Source organism: Ailuropoda melanoleuca, chromosome 7 (genome assembly GCF_002007445.2).
Source record: "Ailuropoda melanoleuca isolate Jingjing chromosome 7, ASM200744v2, whole genome shotgun sequence".
NCBI classification, from domain to species: domain Eukaryota; kingdom Metazoa; phylum Chordata; class Mammalia; order Carnivora; family Ursidae; genus Ailuropoda; species Ailuropoda melanoleuca.
This window is the reverse complement of record NC_048224.1, coordinates 41,425,768-41,444,689: the sequence shown is the minus strand read 5'-3', so window position 1 is coordinate 41,444,689 and position 18,922 is coordinate 41,425,768. Positions and strand designations below refer to the sequence as shown.

At 57.9% G+C, this 18,922-nt stretch overlaps 1 protein-coding gene across 1 annotated transcript in view; it reads right to left on the bottom strand.

Annotated features, from left to right (window-relative positions):
* COL27A1 (collagen type XXVII alpha 1 chain) overlaps window positions 1–18,922 on the bottom strand; it is a 125,848-nt gene that overhangs the window by 29,495 nt on the left and 77,431 nt on the right. The window contains exons 24-36 of the mRNA XM_034664365.1: window positions 18,250–18,303; window positions 16,411–16,464; window positions 16,118–16,171; window positions 11,750–11,803; window positions 6,752–6,805; window positions 6,163–6,207; window positions 6,036–6,080; window positions 5,710–5,763; window positions 4,632–4,685; window positions 3,688–3,741; window positions 2,793–2,873; window positions 2,347–2,400; window positions 2,042–2,095 (exon numbers count right to left, since the gene is read on the bottom strand). Coding sequence (XP_034520256.1) covers window positions 2,042–2,095; window positions 2,347–2,400; window positions 2,793–2,873; window positions 3,688–3,741; window positions 4,632–4,685; window positions 5,710–5,763; window positions 6,036–6,080; window positions 6,163–6,207; window positions 6,752–6,805; window positions 11,750–11,803; window positions 16,118–16,171; window positions 16,411–16,464; window positions 18,250–18,303 — 711 coding nt within the window. The remainder of the gene's footprint in view (window positions 1–2,041; window positions 2,096–2,346; window positions 2,401–2,792; window positions 2,874–3,687; window positions 3,742–4,631; window positions 4,686–5,709; window positions 5,764–6,035; window positions 6,081–6,162; window positions 6,208–6,751; window positions 6,806–11,749; window positions 11,804–16,117; window positions 16,172–16,410; window positions 16,465–18,249; window positions 18,304–18,922) is intronic.

The window sequence follows — 18,922 nt, the reverse complement described above, 5'->3', positions numbered from 1 at the left end:
TTCCTCATTTATAAAATTAGCAGCAAAGAGTTACTATGGGGATCGAAAGAGCTAATCCACGTAAGCAGCTTAGCAGCGCGTCTGGCACGCGAATTCTGGACAAAGGTTAGTCTTCCTAGGAGTAACCCCCACCATCACCACCACCATCTGCTGGGTGTCAGCAAACTCAGCAGAGATCATCAGCAGAAAAACACTCGACAAACTATGACGCGCGGCGTGTGTCCGAGAGGTGATTTTCACCATGAAGGTGATTCTTGGACAAACAGAGTGAAGAGAGCAGACTGTCTCCTGGGTTTCATGAGGGACCAGAGAAGATCAGCGCTGGACATTTGCCACAACTACTCTGGCCCAAGGTCTAGGGTAGAACTGGCTTTGAAAAGAGTGGAAGAGGAGGAAGAAGCCAGCACTGAGAGAGCAGGAAAGAAGGCGTGAGACACCCACGCCTGGAAGCCCCTCCTCCCGTCCCACCTCAGCACGATTCCGAGGTGGCCTGCCAGAATGGAAGAGGCCACCGCACTGTGACTCAGTTTCCCCATCTGTCAAGTGGGGACAGGAATGACTCTAGCTCCCAGGGCGGCTGGGAGGATTACCCGGGTTCATTCACGTAAAACTCTTAAGGCAGGTGGTGCAAGCACAGGGTGAGCACGCAGAGCATTTTACCTAGAATGTTCTTCAGTGTCACTGCAATTCGAGCAGGCTTTGGGCAAAGGGTGTGGAGGGGCTCTCAAGTGCTCCGGGGCTCTCAAGTGCTCCGGGTCTCCCCAGCCAGGACCCAGTTATACCCTAGGATAACTGGAGAGGAGAGGAGGCAGACGGATGGCAGACAGGGGGCGCTCTCGGCCTTGCAAGAAAAACCCAGGGCAGATGGGGAGCCCGCCAAGGGCCTGTCTGGGAGGCAGGAGGCATCCTGGTAGACTGGTAGACAGGGAAGCGGGGACCCAGGGCAGCTATGGGGATGGGGCGGTGGGGGGGGGATGGGGAATTGAGGGCTGCTTATCTGAGGTTACTTGGAGAGTGCATGGGTGACGGAGGGAATTCTGGGATGTGGCACTTGGGCTCCTGGGCTGAGGAGCTGACTCAGTGTGACAGGTCAGCCCCAGGGAGAGCCCATCTACTACTGTGCCAGGGCGGGGCCAGGGCGGGCAGCCAGAGACAGGCCTGGGCTAGACATGGAGCTGGTAAGTCGGAGAGCGATGCCTGCCGGCCCCAGGGTTCTGGGGAGCCCTGGCACCTCCTGAAAGTGCCAGCACCTGTGGCTGACTGGGGAATCCATGGGACATGGCAGGGCAGAGTTAGGCGTACATACTCGGGTGCCAGTGAGCCCCGGGTTTGACTGTTGGATTCTCCACTCACAGCCGTAGTCTCTGGATGAGAGCACCTCTGCCTCCTGAGCGTCAGTCTCCTCACCTTTAGAATGGGTGCACGGTATAGAGAGGTGGCCGAGGCTGGGGTCTTGGCTATGCCAGTTACCAGCTGTGTGTCCTTGGGCAAGTTGCTTAACCTCTCTGGGTCTCAGTTTCTTCATTTAAAGACTGAACTTACCTCGTAGCATTAATTGGCGTATTACATAACACAAAGGGCTTTAGCGTAGTCCCTGATACAACCGTGACTAGTCCACCAAAAATAGTGGCTCACAGGTTGTGGGTGGTGATTATGATTTTCCTGATCTTTTAGGATGTTTGGAAGAGAACAGATATCGAAGCTGCTGGCTCTGGGTCCAGCATAGAGCGGGTGCTCAGGTACTAACCCTTAACCAGGAGAAACTGTAGTTTTGAGGAGAAGGGTAGCAGTGAGGAGTGGAAGGTGGGATGGCTCCTAGTCCCATCTAAGCAGGGCAGCGGTGGGCAGGGTGGTGGCGGGGAGGGGGCTGCTGGACGAGCTACTTGCAATAGGAGCTAGAGGTCTGCTCTCGGAGCTTCATGGGAGCACAGTGCTTCTGGGAGAAAGCTGAGGTCTTGGAGGGGAGGGGGCTGGGGGCAGAGGTAGAAGGCAGTTCCAGAACACCCCCCCTCCCCAGACCCTACAGCAGCAGCATGCTTACCTTCAGCCCATCGGGCCCTGCAGGGCCACTGTCACCCTCGAGGCCCGGCTCTCCCTGGAAAGGGTGGTGGGGAAAGACGGGGAGACATTCCTGGGGAAGGGGCCCAATGTGTTTTTACTTCCTTCCCCTCCCCAGGGCAGGTCCCCAAGCTCCTATCTCTGGGTAGTAAGGCCCTCGAGCACCCGGCACACAGCAGGTGCCTGGTAATAGGGGCTGAATTAGTGAGTGAGCAGGCGGGTTGGGGTGCCCACTCCCAAGTGCCCCTCAGGTGGCTTTCCAGGAAGAATGAATTTGTTTCGACTTACCCGCTGCCCAATGAGGCCCTGCTCCCCAGGGGTGCCCAGAGGCCCAAGGTCACCCTAGGAGAAGCCAAACACAAGTCCATGGGGGTGGGTAGGGCCAGTCCCAGCCCTCGCCTCACCTCCCTGTCCTCACCAGCTCTCATTTGGGTGGGGAGCTGGGGAAGCCCCTCCTTCCCAAGGACCAAAGCGACACTGTAAAATGCCAACCAGAGCCCCTGCTCCGCGCCAGCCCCGGCCGTGTCGGGACCGCCGCGAACACCACCGCCACCGAGCTCAGGTTTACACAGCGCTGCTCTAGGGGCCTCTCGATTTCACACTGAAACCTCACAACAGCCCTGCCAGAGAAGGGAGCCGCTTTTACAAATGGAGAAACCAAGGGACCACGCACGGGGGTTACGTAACTAGCCCAAGCCCATGAGGCTAAGAAGGGACAGAGTCAGGATCCAAACCTGGGTAGTTTGGCTCCAGGGAGGACCAGTGCAGGGCTGGCAACTCTGTGGCTGACCACCGTCTTTACTCTCCCTGAGAGCCTTGGAGAGAAACCCAAAGGAGGAAGAGGCCCTAAATGAGCCAGAAAAAATGTCATCTGCCCCCCAAAAGATCACCACACGGGGGTTTCTAAACTAGTCTCCCTCTGCGCTGACATCTGGTGGGGGGGACCAGGAGGAGGTGGAGTGCTGAGCCCCCAGCCTTGCCCCAACGAGGAGCATCCCATTTCTGTCTGTTTTATATATGAGGCAGTTTTCTGCATTGTTGGAACAAAGGTTTCTGGCACTAAGCCAACAAATGAAGTCCCAGGGCTGGTCCAAGTCCCTCCGAATGGCAGGGAGGCTCAGGCACAGCTGGGGAGGGGGTGTCTGCCTCTGGTCCCAGACCCTGGCGGCTCCCCCAGGCCCTGCCTAGCAAGGTCCCCAGGCTGCCAGCGTGGCTCGTCGGCTCTGGGCCCTGCGTAGGGAGCTGCATCCTCTTCCACAGCAGAGCGGGGAGAGGGCTCTCCCCAGAGCCCGGGCATCAATGGGCGCCTGTTTCCCTGCAGGTAATGAGGGGCTCGGGGGCTGAAATGCAGATGGTATCTCGGGAGGCCAGGAGGTATGGCCGCCCGGGCGTGGGGCAGGTGCCAGGGAAAACACCGCTGGGCAGGGGGCAGGGGTGGGGAGGGGGTGCAGGGGCTCTGGGCCAGCGGGGCCCGCCACTGTGGCCATAGCCAGGACCCGCTCCCCAGCCAGGAACAGAGAACTCATTATCCCCACATAAGAAAGGCCCGTTTCTCTTCCGTGGGGAGGACATGGCCGCCAGCTGGGAGCTGGTTACAACAAGTCAATTTTCTCTCGCATCCTGCCTTACCTTCATCCCGGCTTCTCCAGGAAGGCCCGGTTCTCCTACCGCACCGGGGGGCCCCTGCAAGAAAATGCCATCGGTCCCTCCTACAGCAAGGGCTGGCCTCGATTGTAAGGGAGGAGACAACTTAGGCAGGCCCAGAGAGGGCAAGGAATGTGCCGGAGCTCACATAGCAGGAGAGACACAGAGCTGGGAGCAGGCTGTGGCCTTCCCGGAGCTTGGAGCTGGGACCACAGGGAGGGTGGTGGTTGGGCCCGGGGTGCTGAGCCCTGGGCCTGCTCAGCGGCTGCTGGAGCCTGCTCCTTCCCCACGAGTGTGGTTTACCACATTAGGAGCCCCTTGGCGAGCAGAGGGAGGAAAGAGCATGATTCACATAACAACAGGGGAGGACGCCAAGCAAGGCTGTATTCAGCGCTGACAGATCCCCGTCCTTCACTGCGAAGCTGGGCCAGGATGACGAGGATGGGAAGGGGTCCGCGTTCTCACCATTGGCATGGCTATAGCCCCTGCACAAACCCTGCGGCTCAGCTTCTTCCCCTGGATAAGGCAGCGGGGGTCTCAGGCCCCTCTAGAGCTCCTGGCTGCAGGACCTCAAAAGGGCTGCTTCTGAAGTCAAACCTCAGTGGGCTGCTGAGGGGAAGTCCCAGCGGGGGGGGGGGCGGGCACTGCTGCTTCCCTTGGTGCCACGAAAGAGGCACTGCCAACCCGCTTGAGAGTCCTGGCACCCCTGCATGCCGTGCGCTGCCCCTGGGACCGGGAGCCCAGCTCCTCCCCCTATGCCGTTAGGGTGGTTCTGCCCTCCCACCGAGGGTCTACCCTTCCGTTTCTGCGGACACAGGACACGACCATCTCCCAGGCCAGGCCAGGGACCCCTCTGCAGAGGAGGGCTGCGAGGGGCTAATATCTCCCCGGCAACATCATGGGACAAACAAGGGGTCCTCAGCGCTCACCTTGGGTCCCATCTCTCCCGGAGGGCCAAGTGGCCCCTGGGGTCCCTGAGGGCCCTGGAAGACAGACACACGATAGTTTTGAGAAGGCAGCCTGGGCCCTCTCTGGGGCCTGAGGTCCAATAAAGCAGTCTGGAGGGGTGGGTGAGGGAGAGGATCCCCAGAACCTGGGGCTCTGCGGCCACACACCCCCCACCTGCCGTGCAGAGGACCCTGCAGCCCCCACCTCACCACCAGCCTCCTGCCACCCCCTCAAGCCATCTGCGCTCTCTCCTGCTCCTCTGTGTCAAACCGGGGGCCCTCCCCCACTCAGAAACCTTCCAGCTCTTCCAAGCAGCCTCGCTCACTCTTCTCCCTCTGCCTGGATGCCCTTCTACCTGGGATCCACGTCTGGAAGCCCCCACCCGACTCCTGGCCAATTCACTGTTCAAAATGGCCTCTCCTTGGGCCTAAAGATGTGGGACTTTAGCAAGGCCTCGGGGCTGGGGGGGTGGGAGGAGCCTCCTGTCCTTCCAGGGATCCCTCCTCCTATGCCCCTCGAGGCTGTCCTCTCCTGTTCCTCTCCAGCAGTACCACTCCACTGCCTCCTCACGGGGCACCCTGACCCTGGGGCCGTCCCCCAAACTCATCCTTCCAGAGAGACCCTCCTGAAGGGTTTTCTCAGTTTCAAACCCCTCATTGGCTACTGTCCAGACTCTGCAATTCCCATCCTCCCTCCCTTGGAGACCTGAATACTCTGTTCCCTCAGCTTTTCACTGGGCTACGCACCCTGTATACATTTCCTCATTTCATCTTTACGACAGGATGGCATGGTATGGACGATTATTCCCATTTACTGGCAAGAAAACTAGGCCGGAGGGCAAGCGAGCTTAGACTCCAACCCAGAGCTCCCGAGCTCCCTGGCCAGTGCCCTCTCTACCCTCCTCCCCCCAGGCCTGTCCCCTCAGGGTAGCAGAGCCCTGGCCCTGTCCCTCTCCAACCTCCCTCTTGGCTGACCACGTCCCACACTCCCAGGCCGTGGCATCTGACATGGGCCTGCCAGAGGCAAAGAGGCAAAAGAGGGAGGAGAGAGAGCACCTACCGGTTCTCCTGGGAGGCCCTTGGTGCCTGGGGGGCCTGAGGGACCCGGGATGCCCTGTGGAGAGGAACAGAGGTGACCTGGGTCCCTCCATGGCCTCCTTCACCCTGCTCGGAAGTCTTTGCAGAGTGTGAGGGTCCCACCCCTACCCTCCACCATGTGACCAATGGGGAGACTGAGTCTCAGGGGAAGGAGGCAGGCTGGAGGGTCTTCAGTGCAGAGGGGGCAGCCAGAACCTTTGGGGGTTCCACCGCAGGGTGGGGACTTGGTAACATGGCTCTTATCTCCCGGCAAAGCCCCATGGAATTTCCGGAACTGGTGCTACTTACAGGGAAGCCTCGCACGCCCGAGTGCCCGCGCTCGCCAGCCGCACCCTGGAAGCACATTTGGGGTCATTAGAGGCACGGATCGCCAAGCAGGGAGCGGGGAGGGGCTGGCAGCCTTGGCCTGACATACCTGCTGCCCGGGCTGGCCCACTCTGCCCTGTGGTCCTGAAGGGCCCTGCAGGAAGGGAAGCACGTGAGGGTGGGAGAGGTGCTTAGGAGGACCCTCCGCGGACACAGGACCCACACCCCATGGGAGATGGAAGGAACCTGTGTCATCACCGATCCACCCCTCTCCCCGTCGTGCTGGTGGGCAAATAGGCCTGGCAAGGGGAGTGGCTGGCCATAGTCACCATCTGCTCTGGAGAACCAAGGACCCCTCACTCGTGCTGGGAGTAGAAGCAATCTCGGCTCCTGGGGGCTCTGGAGGGGGCAGGGGCCCCAGGGAAGGGGCCAGAGGGCCCCTGAGGCTCCTTCCCACTCTCTCTTCCTCCTGCCTCCCCTGGCTCCCTCTTATGCACTACTCTCTCTCTCTGTGCTCTTTCTCCCCCGTCCCCAGGCTCAGGCTCCAAGGCCAGGAGGAGTGGCCCATGAGCTCCCAGCCTCTCCTGCACTCCCTGCCGCCCCCAGGGGCTTGGCTCCAAGGAATGTCTGTCCCTTGGTTCCCAGATTCCTGACCCTGCAGGGGAGGCGTGAGGAAGGGCAGGCCATGGGGTTGGTACCTTCAGGCCCCTGGACCCCTGCTCCCCGGCTGGTCCATCTGGTCCTCGGGGGCCCTGGAATAGGAAAAAGGGACTAGCACGGTGGACAGCAGGGGTCTCCCTCGGGCTGGGAACCAGGAGGGCAGGGCTGCCCAAAGCCAGCACAAGCCTGGGGCTCCCTTCTCCTCCCACTGCCCGCGCACCCCCACCCTGAGGTGGGTCATCAGTGCACAGCGTGCCTGCTTAGACGGCGAGGCACGGAGGAACTCCGGAGAGGCCCTGTTGTTCGGGAATAGGGCTGGTGGTGCACGGAAGACCCTGTTTAAAGAGACCTTGGAGGTCAGGTGGGCAACGCACTTCACAGTCATGCAGGCTGAGGGCTGGACACATGTGGCTAAGTCCCCACAGTCAGCCCTTCAGCCTCGGCCGCTGCGTCCTCTTCCCTGAGCACACGTGGGGCAGAAACTGGTGTCTGAGCCACAACCCCTGGGGGGACCCTGACAGTAAAGGACCCGGGGAGGGCCTGCATGTGGCCAGGTGTGCAGAGCGGCCTCCTTCAGCCAGATGTGTGAGTCAGGCTGGCCCTGCTCACAGAGGAAGAGCTGATGTGTGGAGGGGCAAACATGGGGCAGGGGTCAGGCGGCCGTTCCGTGGAGACCCCGCATCACTGCCCGAGGCAAGCCCTTCCCCCACTGCACAGAGGGGAACACTGAGGCCCAGCCAAGGGAAGTGGCTTGTCTAAGGTCCCTTAGCACATTAGCGGGTGTATCCCCTCCAGGGTTCTACCCACTGGCCCATGTGACCTCCTTACGGGGACTCCCACAGAGACACAGATGGGACGGGGTCCTCTGGAAAAGGCCGCACAGAGAACGGTGTGGTGTTTATCCTGCAGGGAATCAGAGAGGTCGTATGGGGGAGACGAAGAGGGTCTCATGCGGGAGGCTGGCCCACCCTGGCCTGGGAGTGTGAGGGCCAGCTACAAAAGGGGGCTGGGAACATGTCCAGGGTGGCGGGGGGGAGGGGGGATGAGGGACAAGAAAAACAGCATGAAGAAATCATTTAAAAATTGAGCAAGGAAATTTTTAATTAATAATTGAGCCAGAAAAAGCAACAATTTTCTTATCAGCTGCCTGGGGCTCCCACAGCCTTGAATAGTGTCTCATGGATTGAGTAAACCCAGGACAAGCGACCACGTCGAGCCCCAGTTATCTTGTCTCTGAAATGGGGATGAGACTCTCTCCCTTAAGGTGGGAGATAACACACACAGGCAGTTCGGCACTGGCCTCTAGTAAGTGCTCTCAACAGCTCGCTCTGCCACAGCAGGCATCAGGCTCGCCAGGGCCAGGGACACAGAGGAACAGCCTGGAAGAGCTGGATTCCGGCCCTTCCCCAGAACAGGCAGCTTAGAGCCAGCTACAGACAACCAGAGCAGAGTTTCCATAGATCCAACACAACACGGGATTAGAAGCTGCAGGCGCTAGTCCTTGTTCTGCTGCTGGATTGCTGTGTGGCCCCAGGCAAGCCCCTTCTCCTCTCTGGGCCTCTCTCTCTCAGACGGACACTGTCAGACCATGTGTTAGACTTCCCGCCCCCGATTCATGGACAGGTGCCTGGTGGAGATGGAGCCAGATTGAGGCAGGGACATCCCAGGTCTTAGGAGCTGGGACAAAGGCTGGGCCCTCCTGAGAGATGGCTTCTGGCCCCTGGCCTCTGTCTCTAGCTGAGGCATGAACCTCCCTGGAAAGGGATCGCTGCGGACTGCAGTGGAGGCCCAGAGGTGTTGAGGGTTTGGTGTGAATCACACAGCGCCCTATTGATCCCAGGAATCCAGGCCTTTCTGAGAGAGAGTTTATGTGGTCTATAAGAACAGTAGTAACAACAGCAGCAACAGCAACGATACTAAAAGTGATTATCCTTATTTTGTCATAAGGAAACAGCCTATGGTCACACTGCTGGGGAGTGGAGAAGCCAGAATTTAATCCCAGCTCAGCCAGATGCCCATTTCTTTCCACCACAACCACTTACTGCTTATCAGTGTGGGAGTGAGCTTCCCGTCATGAGGGTGTGCCAAGTCAGGGACTAGAGAAGCCTGCCATGAAGGCTGTGCCCTGGAGCAGGATGTTGAAGACAATGTCTAAGATCCCTGGTACCTGGGCGATTGCAATCCTTCGGGAGACCAGAGAGCTCAGGGAGAAGCTGGCACTGGTTGGGGGAAATAGGGCCAGCCTTTGCTGTCTGGAGGGAAGAGGAGGCAACGGAGCCCCAACCACCCTTGCTCCCTGGCTCCCCAGGGCAGGGACAGGAGCAGGGCAGCCGCACACGCTAACCCTTACTCTGCAGCTCGTCCTGAGTCCCGAGGGTCCCCCAGCCCTGTGGCTTCCCTCTCCAAGTGAACACAGGCCAGCCAACCCTGCTGGAGGCAGGCCTAGATTTCCAGCAGAACCATATGTCTGTTCTCTCATAGCCAGTCCCCAGGAAGATGCTCACAGTCAAAGCCAGGGCTACCTTTCAGCCAGGCTGGGACAGAAAAGCTGGTCAATTGCAGCTCTTGTGACAAAGGGATGGGTGATCACCATGGGCAAGGTGCTTGCCAAGGGATTGAATCCCATGGCCATCCCGAGAGGTCAGTTCTGTGGTTCACCCATTTTACAGAGGAAAACTAGAGGCCCAGAGAGAGGGAGACAGTGGCTCCAGGACAAAGAGGAAGAGCCATGATTCAAAGCCAGGTCTGCTGAGCTCTTAGCCCCATTCATAGGAGCAGAGTCCAGTGTCAGGCATGTGAATCTCAGAATCCCCACGGCTCCCTCAAAGTGGTTGGTGGAGGGAAATAGTGGAGTCTCCCAGGTAACAGGGCTTTTAGACATTGTCTTCTCCAATACCATGTCCCAGGGCAGAGCCTTCATGGCAGGCTTCTCTAGTCCCTGACTTGCACACCCCCACTGACAGGGAGCTCACTCCCACACTGATAAGCAGTGAGTGGTTGTGGTGAAGAAACACGGGCATCCAGCTTACGGGAGTTCAAATTCCGGGTCCTTACCACCTCCTCCTAATGTCATCCACTAAGTCTTAGAGAAGTTAAGAAACTGGCCTGAGGTCCCAGAACTGGTAAATGGGAAGGCGAGACTTGCCCCTGTCTGACCCCAGAACCCCCACTCTTTCAACTGAGGCCTGTGGACCCAGACCCTGTCAGCAGTTCTACCAAGAGCCGAGGGCCTGAGGCCCCATCTTGTCCCCTCTTGCACATCAGCAGAGACGCAGGCAGGGCCTCGTACATTCCCTATGGCACATATGGGGAAACTGAGGCTCCGACCATGGCAAGGTCTTGCTAAGATCACTTGGCAGGCCAGTTGCTACATGGGGGCCTGCCCAGAACTGAGCTCTTCTGCGGGCACGATGGATGGCCCTCTAGGTATCCTCCCCTGCGAAGCGGCTAATGGTGGGCCATTAGGCCGGGGACCCAGGGGGCCGATCCCACAGGTTTTGCATTCCTGCCAAACCCAGCAGGGGGGAGGAGCTCATGTTCCTGACGCTTTTCTCCCGGCCCTGGAAACTTTTGATGTGGTTGGGAGCCTGGGTTTCCTCAAGCAGGACACACATTCTTGGACCTGCAGCTGGGAAGGGGTGCTGGAGACAGCTGGGGGAAGTTCGGTGAGTCGAGGACCTGAATCTCCAGCTAAACTGGCTTCCTGGGGCAGGAGGCCACGTGCACAGGGTCACTGTGGAACTGGCTGCCAGTGGGCCTGGGTCCACTTGCAGAGACCCAGGACATGGCAGTGGGAGGGGCCCTGCTGGGCCAGAGGAATGCCTCTTAATCCCCCCTCTCCCAGGCTGACTTCTGGCCATCTGGTTTGGGGGAAAATTTAAAACCACTTGAAATTCAGCCAAGAGGAGACTAATCACAGATCCCCCATAGGGAGCTTGAATATCAAGCGTGGGCCGTTGGCCTACCTGTGCCATTGCGGTTCCCTTCTACAAGGCTGCCTGGCCCAGCACCCGCACACGGGTTGGGGGCAGAAAACCACTCCATCAGCCCTCCCCGCACGACTGAAAATGAGCCTACATTCGCTATGCAAAAGAGCCAGATTACCTGGGTTCAAATCCCAGCTCTGCCACTTTCTAACTGTGCAACCTGAGACAACTGACTTAACCTCTCTGTGCCTTAGTTTCCTTGTGTGTAAAATGGAACAAAGCCTAACACCTTCTTTATAGAGTAGTGTTGAAGATTAAATGAGTTACATATGTGATAGACAGCACCTGACACGTAGTAAGTACCAGTGATTACCTCTGGCGACTGTGCTGAGCCCAGCCCTTGCTTAAAATCCTCTCTGGCTCCCCACTACCCCGGGAGCACAGCGCATAGGCCTAACTGTGGCTCGTGGGTTTGCCACCTGCTAATCCTTGGTCTCATCCCTCTCCCCCGACCCTCCGTGGAACCAATGGAAATCCCCAAACATGTCACGCCTTCTCTCCCCTTAGGGCTTTCCCTTGCCTGGAACCTGGCACCAGCTCCAGGACCCTCGCTCCCTGAAGAATGATCTGATACCCTGTCCAGCTCCCCAGCTGCTCATGCTTCCCCCTCCATGTGCCCATGACCTGATACTATCTCTTTGACCTACTTGGTTGAGCCGTGAGGGCTGGCAGGGGTCACGCCTCTCCCATCCTCTCATGGTGCCTACAGAGCCACCAACAGTGGCTGGCACACAGTCAGTGCTAAATAAATGCTGGTTGAATGAATGAATGAATGAATGAATGAATAGATGAAGGGACAAAACACTGGTATCACAGGACCTGTCTGTACCCACGGGATGGCAAGGCCTGGTGTTCAGAAATGGGCCGGAAAACACGAGCTGGAAAGGGGGTGTCAGGCTGATAGCCAAGCCCAGGATGAGTCTGGAACCCTGCCTGATGCCATGAAAATCACAGGTCTCAGGGTTGGGCAGGGGGCAAGGAGCAGGTGGTAGTCTCTCTGTCAGGTGGCCTCGGCCAGTGCCAGCCTCCCCAGGGCTAGGCCCAACTTACCCAGCGTCCCTTTGCTCCCCTCATGCCTGGTGGGCCTCGAGATCCTGGAGGACCCTGTGGGGAGGAGAAAAAGTTCGGAGAAGCCCCCTTTCTGGTAGCAAGGGCAACAGGGAAGGCTAGGAGTGTGGGGAAAAAGCCTGGCTGCACATAGAAGGACTTGGCTCAGTGGGAAAAGCTGTCCCACTGGAAGAAGCAGCCCATGGGCTATAACCCTCAGCACAAGTCCGTGCCCTGGGTTCACTGTGGTGGCCCTCCACCTCTCCCAGGAAACTGGTAGTGAGAAGAAGTCTCCCTGGATGGATGAGCCATTTTCTTCTGTATCTCAAAATCAACAACCAGAAGCTACCGTGACATCCTTGACCAAAGCTCTTCTCAAATGCCCATTTCCCCTTTTGAGAATATGGCTGCCCACGTGCGGTCCCCCGCCCTGACCCTCCAACACCACCTGACAGCTGTCCAGAGGGCTCTGACCTGGGCAGAAAGAGCCCTGGGGTACAGGGGGAAGCAGCAGACCACAGCCCTGAGGGGAGGGAGGCGGAGGGAGAAGGGAAAAGTTCCTGGCCCAGGGAAGCCAGCCCGGTAGTTATCTCGGTTTAATGCAGGAATGACAAGAGGCAACGGAGAGGCAGGGAGACAGGGAAGGATGACACAGGGTTGCCTTTGTTCTTTGAACTCAACACCAGCGGAGCACATGCCCATGACCAGAATCGAGGGATCTGCTGGAGAAACTAGGAACGATCTAGGGGGAAGAGAGGAAGCGGGCTGCCTCATGCCTGATCTGCCTTCCCGGTTAGTGCTCCAGCTGCATCCACCAAGCAGCGACTGCACCCCTGGCCGGCCAGGACCCCTCCAGGAGCCTCCCAGCTCAGCGGAGAGACTCAGACTGCGCGTGCTCCTTGTACAAGCCAGAGGTGGCTCATCCCCTCCAAATACCAAGGAGAGGCCCAGCTCCATTTGGGGCCTCGGGAAAAACTTGCTGTTCCCTTTTCTCTCTCCCCATGGCCTGGAGGGGTGCAGACCCTCAGTGAGCTACCGCTGCCGGGCTGATGTGTGGGGCTGGGCTCGGACCTGCCCCTTGTCAGCAGAGCACGCAGGGTGTGGACCCACACTGGGCCCAGTAAGAAGGCAGATCTGACTCCTGGATGGCAGAGGACAGGAAGATTGGGGGAGACGGAGCCATTTTATAGCGGGATCTCGGACTGCAGAGGGCATGCAATGCGTCACTGGGAAATTTCAGGAGACAAGTCTTGACTTTGAGGCAGTAGAATCGAGCCCTCAAAAGAACAGACTGCTTCCTCAGAGAACCAGGTTCAAATCCCGGCTCTGCCGCTTCCTAACTCTGTGACCTTGGTAAGTGATTTCAACTTTGTGGGCCTCAGTTTCCTCAGCTATGAAATGGGGTGAGAAGAATCCCTAACTCCTGGAGCTGCTGGGGAGACGAAATGACAGGGAAAGGCCACAGTAAAAGGTAGCTCTCAGCTCTCTCAATGTGGGAGGGGGTCAGAGATGGAAGGTCTGACTGGTCCTCAGTCCCCCAGGCCATGAGCATAATGATCTCAGCTGGCCTCAGTGGGCTGTAGGCAAAGTGGGAAACTGCTCGTCAGACGTGAACAGTGTCATCAGCAATGTCACCTTAATGGTACTCGTCTTATAGGAATAGTGGTAATTAACCCATCTACTAAATAGTAATTATTACTACCGCTGGTCATTAAACACTTAGTATATGCAGACAGTTTGCTAAGCATGACATCACGCACTGATATCATTGATTTCGCACAGTAATCTCATAAAGAAGGGCGTTCTACGCCGCCCTACAGATGGGGAAATGGAGGCTCAGAGAAGCTTCGAATACTGCCAACAATCATCCAGCTGGTAAGTGGCCAGGATTTGACTCCCATGTGTCTGATTCTGAAGTCAGGTTTTTGGACCTTGGAGCTATGCTGCTTCCCCAGCAGCACCAGGGCAGCTGGCTGGCCAGAAGGAGCCCCCAGAGGTCCCACCACCAGCCCCATACTGCAGCAGCGGCAGGTCAACGGCAACCCTGGGGGCTGAAAGCAGCACGTAACTGATTTCACTCAATCTGAGCCAACCTCCAGAACAGTGGGAAGTGCCGAGGACACAGCAGGGAGGAGGTCAGTGGAGCCCCGGAGGGAGGGGATTCAGAGGAGGCCAGGAGCTTCCTTCCATGCACTGGTTTGGATGGCCCCACTGTTTTCCCATCTCCCAGTGGCCTTCCATTTTCTCCCAGCAACTCCATTCCAGGCTTTCCTCCTCCCACTGGACAGATGAAGAGACTGAGGCCCAGAGAGGCTGAGGTCCAGGGGCCCGAGAGCTTCAGTTTGATGATGGACCCTCGTCTGGGCATCTCCCACACTGACTGGTCCCCAGTCACTGCCTCTCCAGGAGCATCTGCTGGGCCCTGGAACTTGGGTCCTATGAACACTGGGGAGGGGGATGGGACAGCAGCCTTCAGGCTGGGTGGGCTTAGACCCTCAGATCACAGGTCGGGCCCCTCAGCCCACCAACCAGCCCGTCCAGCCCCAGGCCAGTAGTGGCTTCTCCCTCCTCATTAACGGGGGAACATATGCATCAGGAGCCTGGAGTGCGGGCTCTCACCTCCCCTCTGCACTTGGAGTTTTCTACCTCATCCAAAGGATTACAGGGGACAGACAGAGCCACCTGCTGCTCAGCGCCTGTCTTGGGATGATGGGTACTTGTGTCCAGGCTTCTCACCCCTGGCCAGTCCCTCCATCTCCCTCCTCAGCACCTAGCACTGCCTGGCACATAGTAGGTGCTTGGGACAGTTCTGTTAATGAGTGAGAGGGTGTTTATACTTGGCGCTCCCACTAGACAGAATCTTAAAAGCAGATGTATTTCTTTTCTTTTTTTCTTTTTTTTTTTTAAGATTTTATTTGAGAGGGGTGCCTGGGTGGCACAGCGGTTAAGCGTCTGCCTTCGGTTCCGGGCGTGATCCTGGCATTATGGGATCAAGCCCCACATCAGGCTCCTCTGCTGTGAGCCTGCTTCTTCCTCTCCCACTCCCCCTGCTTGTGTTCCCTCTCTCGCTGGCTGTCTCTATCTCTTCCGAATAAATAAATAAAATCTTAAAAAAAAAAAAAGATTTTATTTGAGAGAGAGAGACTGACCACAAGTGGGGGAGAGGGGCAGAGAGAGAGGAAGAGCGAGAAGCAGACTCCCCACTGAGCAGGCTGCCGGATGTGGGGCTCAATCCCAGGACCCTGAGATCATGACCTGAGCCACAGGCAGATGCTTAACCAACTGAGCCACCCAGGCACCCCAGCAGGTGTCCTTCTTATCATTCCTGAACCTTCAGGGCTGAGCATAGGCCCAGGACACAGCAGGTGCACAGAAAATTTGGGAACTGAGCTGGCTTTGCGTGCCTCGTTGGCCCAGAGAACTGGTGTGTGCATGCTTCTGCTGGATTCAAACCCTCCAAGTCTCCCATGTCCTCCCTCATCAGACTCCAGGCAGTCCCTCAGTCTGGCCTTTGGAGGGACCTGGGCTGCCTGAACTCATCTTCCCCCAGTCCTGCCCTGGGATCATGCCTGGGCCGGTCCCCTTCCTCCATACCCTTTCCACCTGCCCAAAGCCCACCTCTCCACCTCCCCAGAGGGGGTTCCCAGCCCTGACACCGAGCCTTGGCTGAAATGAGAGCCCCTTCTGGTCTCCACCCTCCATCGGCAGAGACAGAGGGAACAGAAGCTGCCTGCCCCCAATCCCACCCTTGGGAGAGTAGATGGGATCCCCGCCACTTTGGCTACCCTGCCTCTCCCACCTCTCCCAGCCTTGGGATCCTCAGGAATGCCCCTGGTTCCTTAGTCATCACAAGAAGTCCAGGACCCCTGTGTCCTCACCCCTGTGCTCAGCCCAGGTGTCCCCAGCATTTCCTGTTGTCTCCCCTACACTTCCTCCAGAGCAGGGGTCATTTATGTATTGGGTTGTCTCTCCCCCAAATGCCAGAACAGAAGCTCCTAAAGGGCAGGGGCTGTTTTCTGCCCTGCTGATGGCCGCACCCCCAGCTCCTGGAGTGGCTCCAGGCACACATGGCTGGGTACTTCCCGAGTGAATGAACAAAGCAACAATGGTGCCTTGACCAAGATGCTCTTGTGCCGGAAGCATCGCTGTGCCATGACCATGAGCTGCCTGGTTTCATCCAACCCATGGGATCACGCTATCACGACCACGACTATTTTCTGTGTTTCAGATGAGCAAAACTTAGGTTCTGAGAAGTTCAATGATTATCCTGGCAATACGGAGCTGGGATTCAAACCCAGGTCTGTCTGGCTCTGAGACCTGGCCTCCTCCCTACTACTGGACAGTGGGTTTGAGCTCAAGGGCTTTGCTTACCGGGGGTCCGGGCTCTCCGGGGGTCCCAACAGCACCGGGAGTTCCAGGATGACCCTTCCAAGAACAAGATGAGAGAAAAGGAATCAGCTGAAGCAGGTGTGTCTTCCTCCTTCTCCGTCTCGGCTGGCTCGGCCCCGGCCCCAGCCCAGGGCCGCAAGGGCAGCGGCCGGGCCTCTTGGAGGGAGGAGCCGGTCTTCCTGAATGCCCGGGGTATAAGGGAGTAGGCAGAGGAGAGCAGAGCAGTCACCATCCCTGTGACAGGAGAGGGCAAGGGGCACACACTTGCTCCTTACCATTGATCCTTTGGGTCCAGGTGCGCCTGGGGGTCCCATCATGCCCCGGTCACCCTGTGATGGAGACAGCAAGGCGGGGAGGTCATGGCTGTGGGGTGGCTCCATGGGGGGCAGGTGCAGAGGCCTTCCAGAGGCCAAAGAGGGAGGGGTAGAGATTTATCCAAAGTCTACGTTCACATCACCCAAGGCGGTGACAGGGGAGGGTTGTTGGGATTTCACTCCGCAGAAGCCAGGAACCCAGTAAGCCCTGAGAGGTCTCAGTGTCCACTGTGGCATGTCCTCCAGTGGGCTGCACTTAGGCAAGAGTGGTCCTGATCAGGGATGAGCTAATGACATTGTCCCCTTTGATGCTGGCCCACATCACGTGGTCCTCAATGGGCCTGGCATCCCCTGGGCTGGGCTTGCTGAGGCACAGAAGACAAAAGAAGGCCCTCTTGCTCTCCCCATCCCCTGCCCAGACAGAGATGAAATGCTGGAGCGTCTGAGAAGGAACTTCCTTCCTCGTGACCAATCCGGACCGACCGGGGCAGAGACGGTGGGCGTAGGAGACAGAGACGGCTGAAGGAAGGGGCTCTGGGTTTGAATCCTGCCTTTGTTTTTGTGAGGCTCTGTGTTTTGTATCCACAGACACGAATCACCAACACGGACACAAACAAGTAAGTGCAGTGAGGGCGCGGGTCTCGGTGCCAAGGCCCTGCAGCAGGGGATCTGACCCACCGGGTGCAGGGGAGTGGTGGGGAAGGCCTGCTTGACCCGAGCGAGACAGCTGAAGGATAACTCACCTAGGCAAAGAGGGAGGAGGGCTGGGGGGAGGAGGAGGGGTGCACCTGGCCGGGGGGAGGGGGCAGCACGAGCAGTGGTTTGTAGGTGAGGAAGGACACGGAACATTTGAGCAATAAAGAAGGCCAGAGTTGGTTTGATATTGCACGATCGTTGTGCAAGATGTGACCATCGGCGGCCACAGGGTGAAGGGTGCACGGGACCTTTCTGTACTGTTTTTTTGCAATATCTTGTGACTCTATAATTACTTCAAAATAAAAAGTTAAAAAGAAATAAGGAAGAGGAGAACATAGGGAAGGTGGAGGAAGAGAAGGAGGAGGTGGGGGTGTGGCCAGAGGGTCTGGGATGCGGAGTGATGAGAAGGCACAGGAAGAGCCCGGAAAGGAAAGTGGGGCTGGATTGGGGCAGAAGCTTCCTCTCTCTGGCCCTCAGTTTCTCCGTCTATCCAGTGGGCATGATATCGGCTCCCCAGAAGGCCAGCTTGCCGATCAGAGAAGCCCCTGAAAGGAAGCAGGTCCCCTCCAGAGCCCATGGTGGGAAGCCACGGGGGGCTTGTGGGCTAGGAGCTGACACGAGGCGGGGTGGTTTAGCAGGTAAAGCGCGGCCTCGGGCGCTGAACCTGATTCACATCCCAGCTCTGCCACTTCCTTTCTGGGTGACTTTGATGCCACCTCCCCAGTTTGAGCCTTGGTTATCTGGTCTGTAAAACAGAGCTGCTGGGGGCTTCCCGAGGCAGCCTAAGGCACTGTGCCAGTTCAAAAACGATGGCTCTTTCGCTCCCTTCTGTCGCCCACCCCTGTGAGGGCCCACGTCACGTGCGTGAGCTGGTTGTCACACGGGAGTCTGACTGCACATAGCAGTGCTGACAGGAGGGCAGAGCGGAGCCCCAGGGGATGCTGGGAAAGGGGACCATGGCTCTTTAAGGGTCTGGAATGCTAGGGAAGCAAAGAGAAGCCAGGAGAAAGAAGGCTGAAAGCCCCAGGGCAACTGGCCCCTTCATCTTCTTAAAGTCCCCACCACAAGTTCTATCTGTTCTATATTCTCCCCAATCTAACTTACCTTTTCTCCCACGATCCCTGGCTCCCCGACCAGACCAATGAATCCCAGAAGTCCCTAGAAGAAACATGCACGAAAAGCAAGAGAAAAAAGGAAGCTGCGTGAATTCGGGGACGTGCAACACGCCTGCCTCTCCCAGTCTCTGGAGCTCCTGGCCTGTGCCTCCTGCCCCATGCCTGGTAACCCGGCAGGCGTGGGGTGCCACGGAGGAGAGCTGCCTCTCTCCAGGCACTGTCCTGACTTCCCTCACTCCACCAGATGGTTCTGATTTCGGAGCCAAGCGGTGGGGCCGCTGCCAGCATCTCTGGGAGCGCCACACATTCTTCCCGCGCCAGAAGCAGGCTGCGAGGCGGCCACGTTTGGGGGGCGGGCTGTGTGTGGGGGGAGAGCAGGGATGGCCCTTAAGCTGTGCTGGGAAGAGCCCTGCCTGTTAGAAATCTGTCCCCATCTTTCAGGGCTGCTTCAAAGAGAGAAACAAACCGGCTCGCCAGCATGGAAACAGTGTCACTGCCTCCGCCAAAAGACTTGATTCCAACGTGGGAAGTGGAGGCCTTTATACTGTCTTGTGAAAGGCTTCCTCTCCTTTCTGAAGGGCACACACACACTCACGCTGGGGTTCCTGTTGCTCTTTTTAACTCCACTGGGTGATAACTTGCCTCTGTGTTCCAGGGGCTCT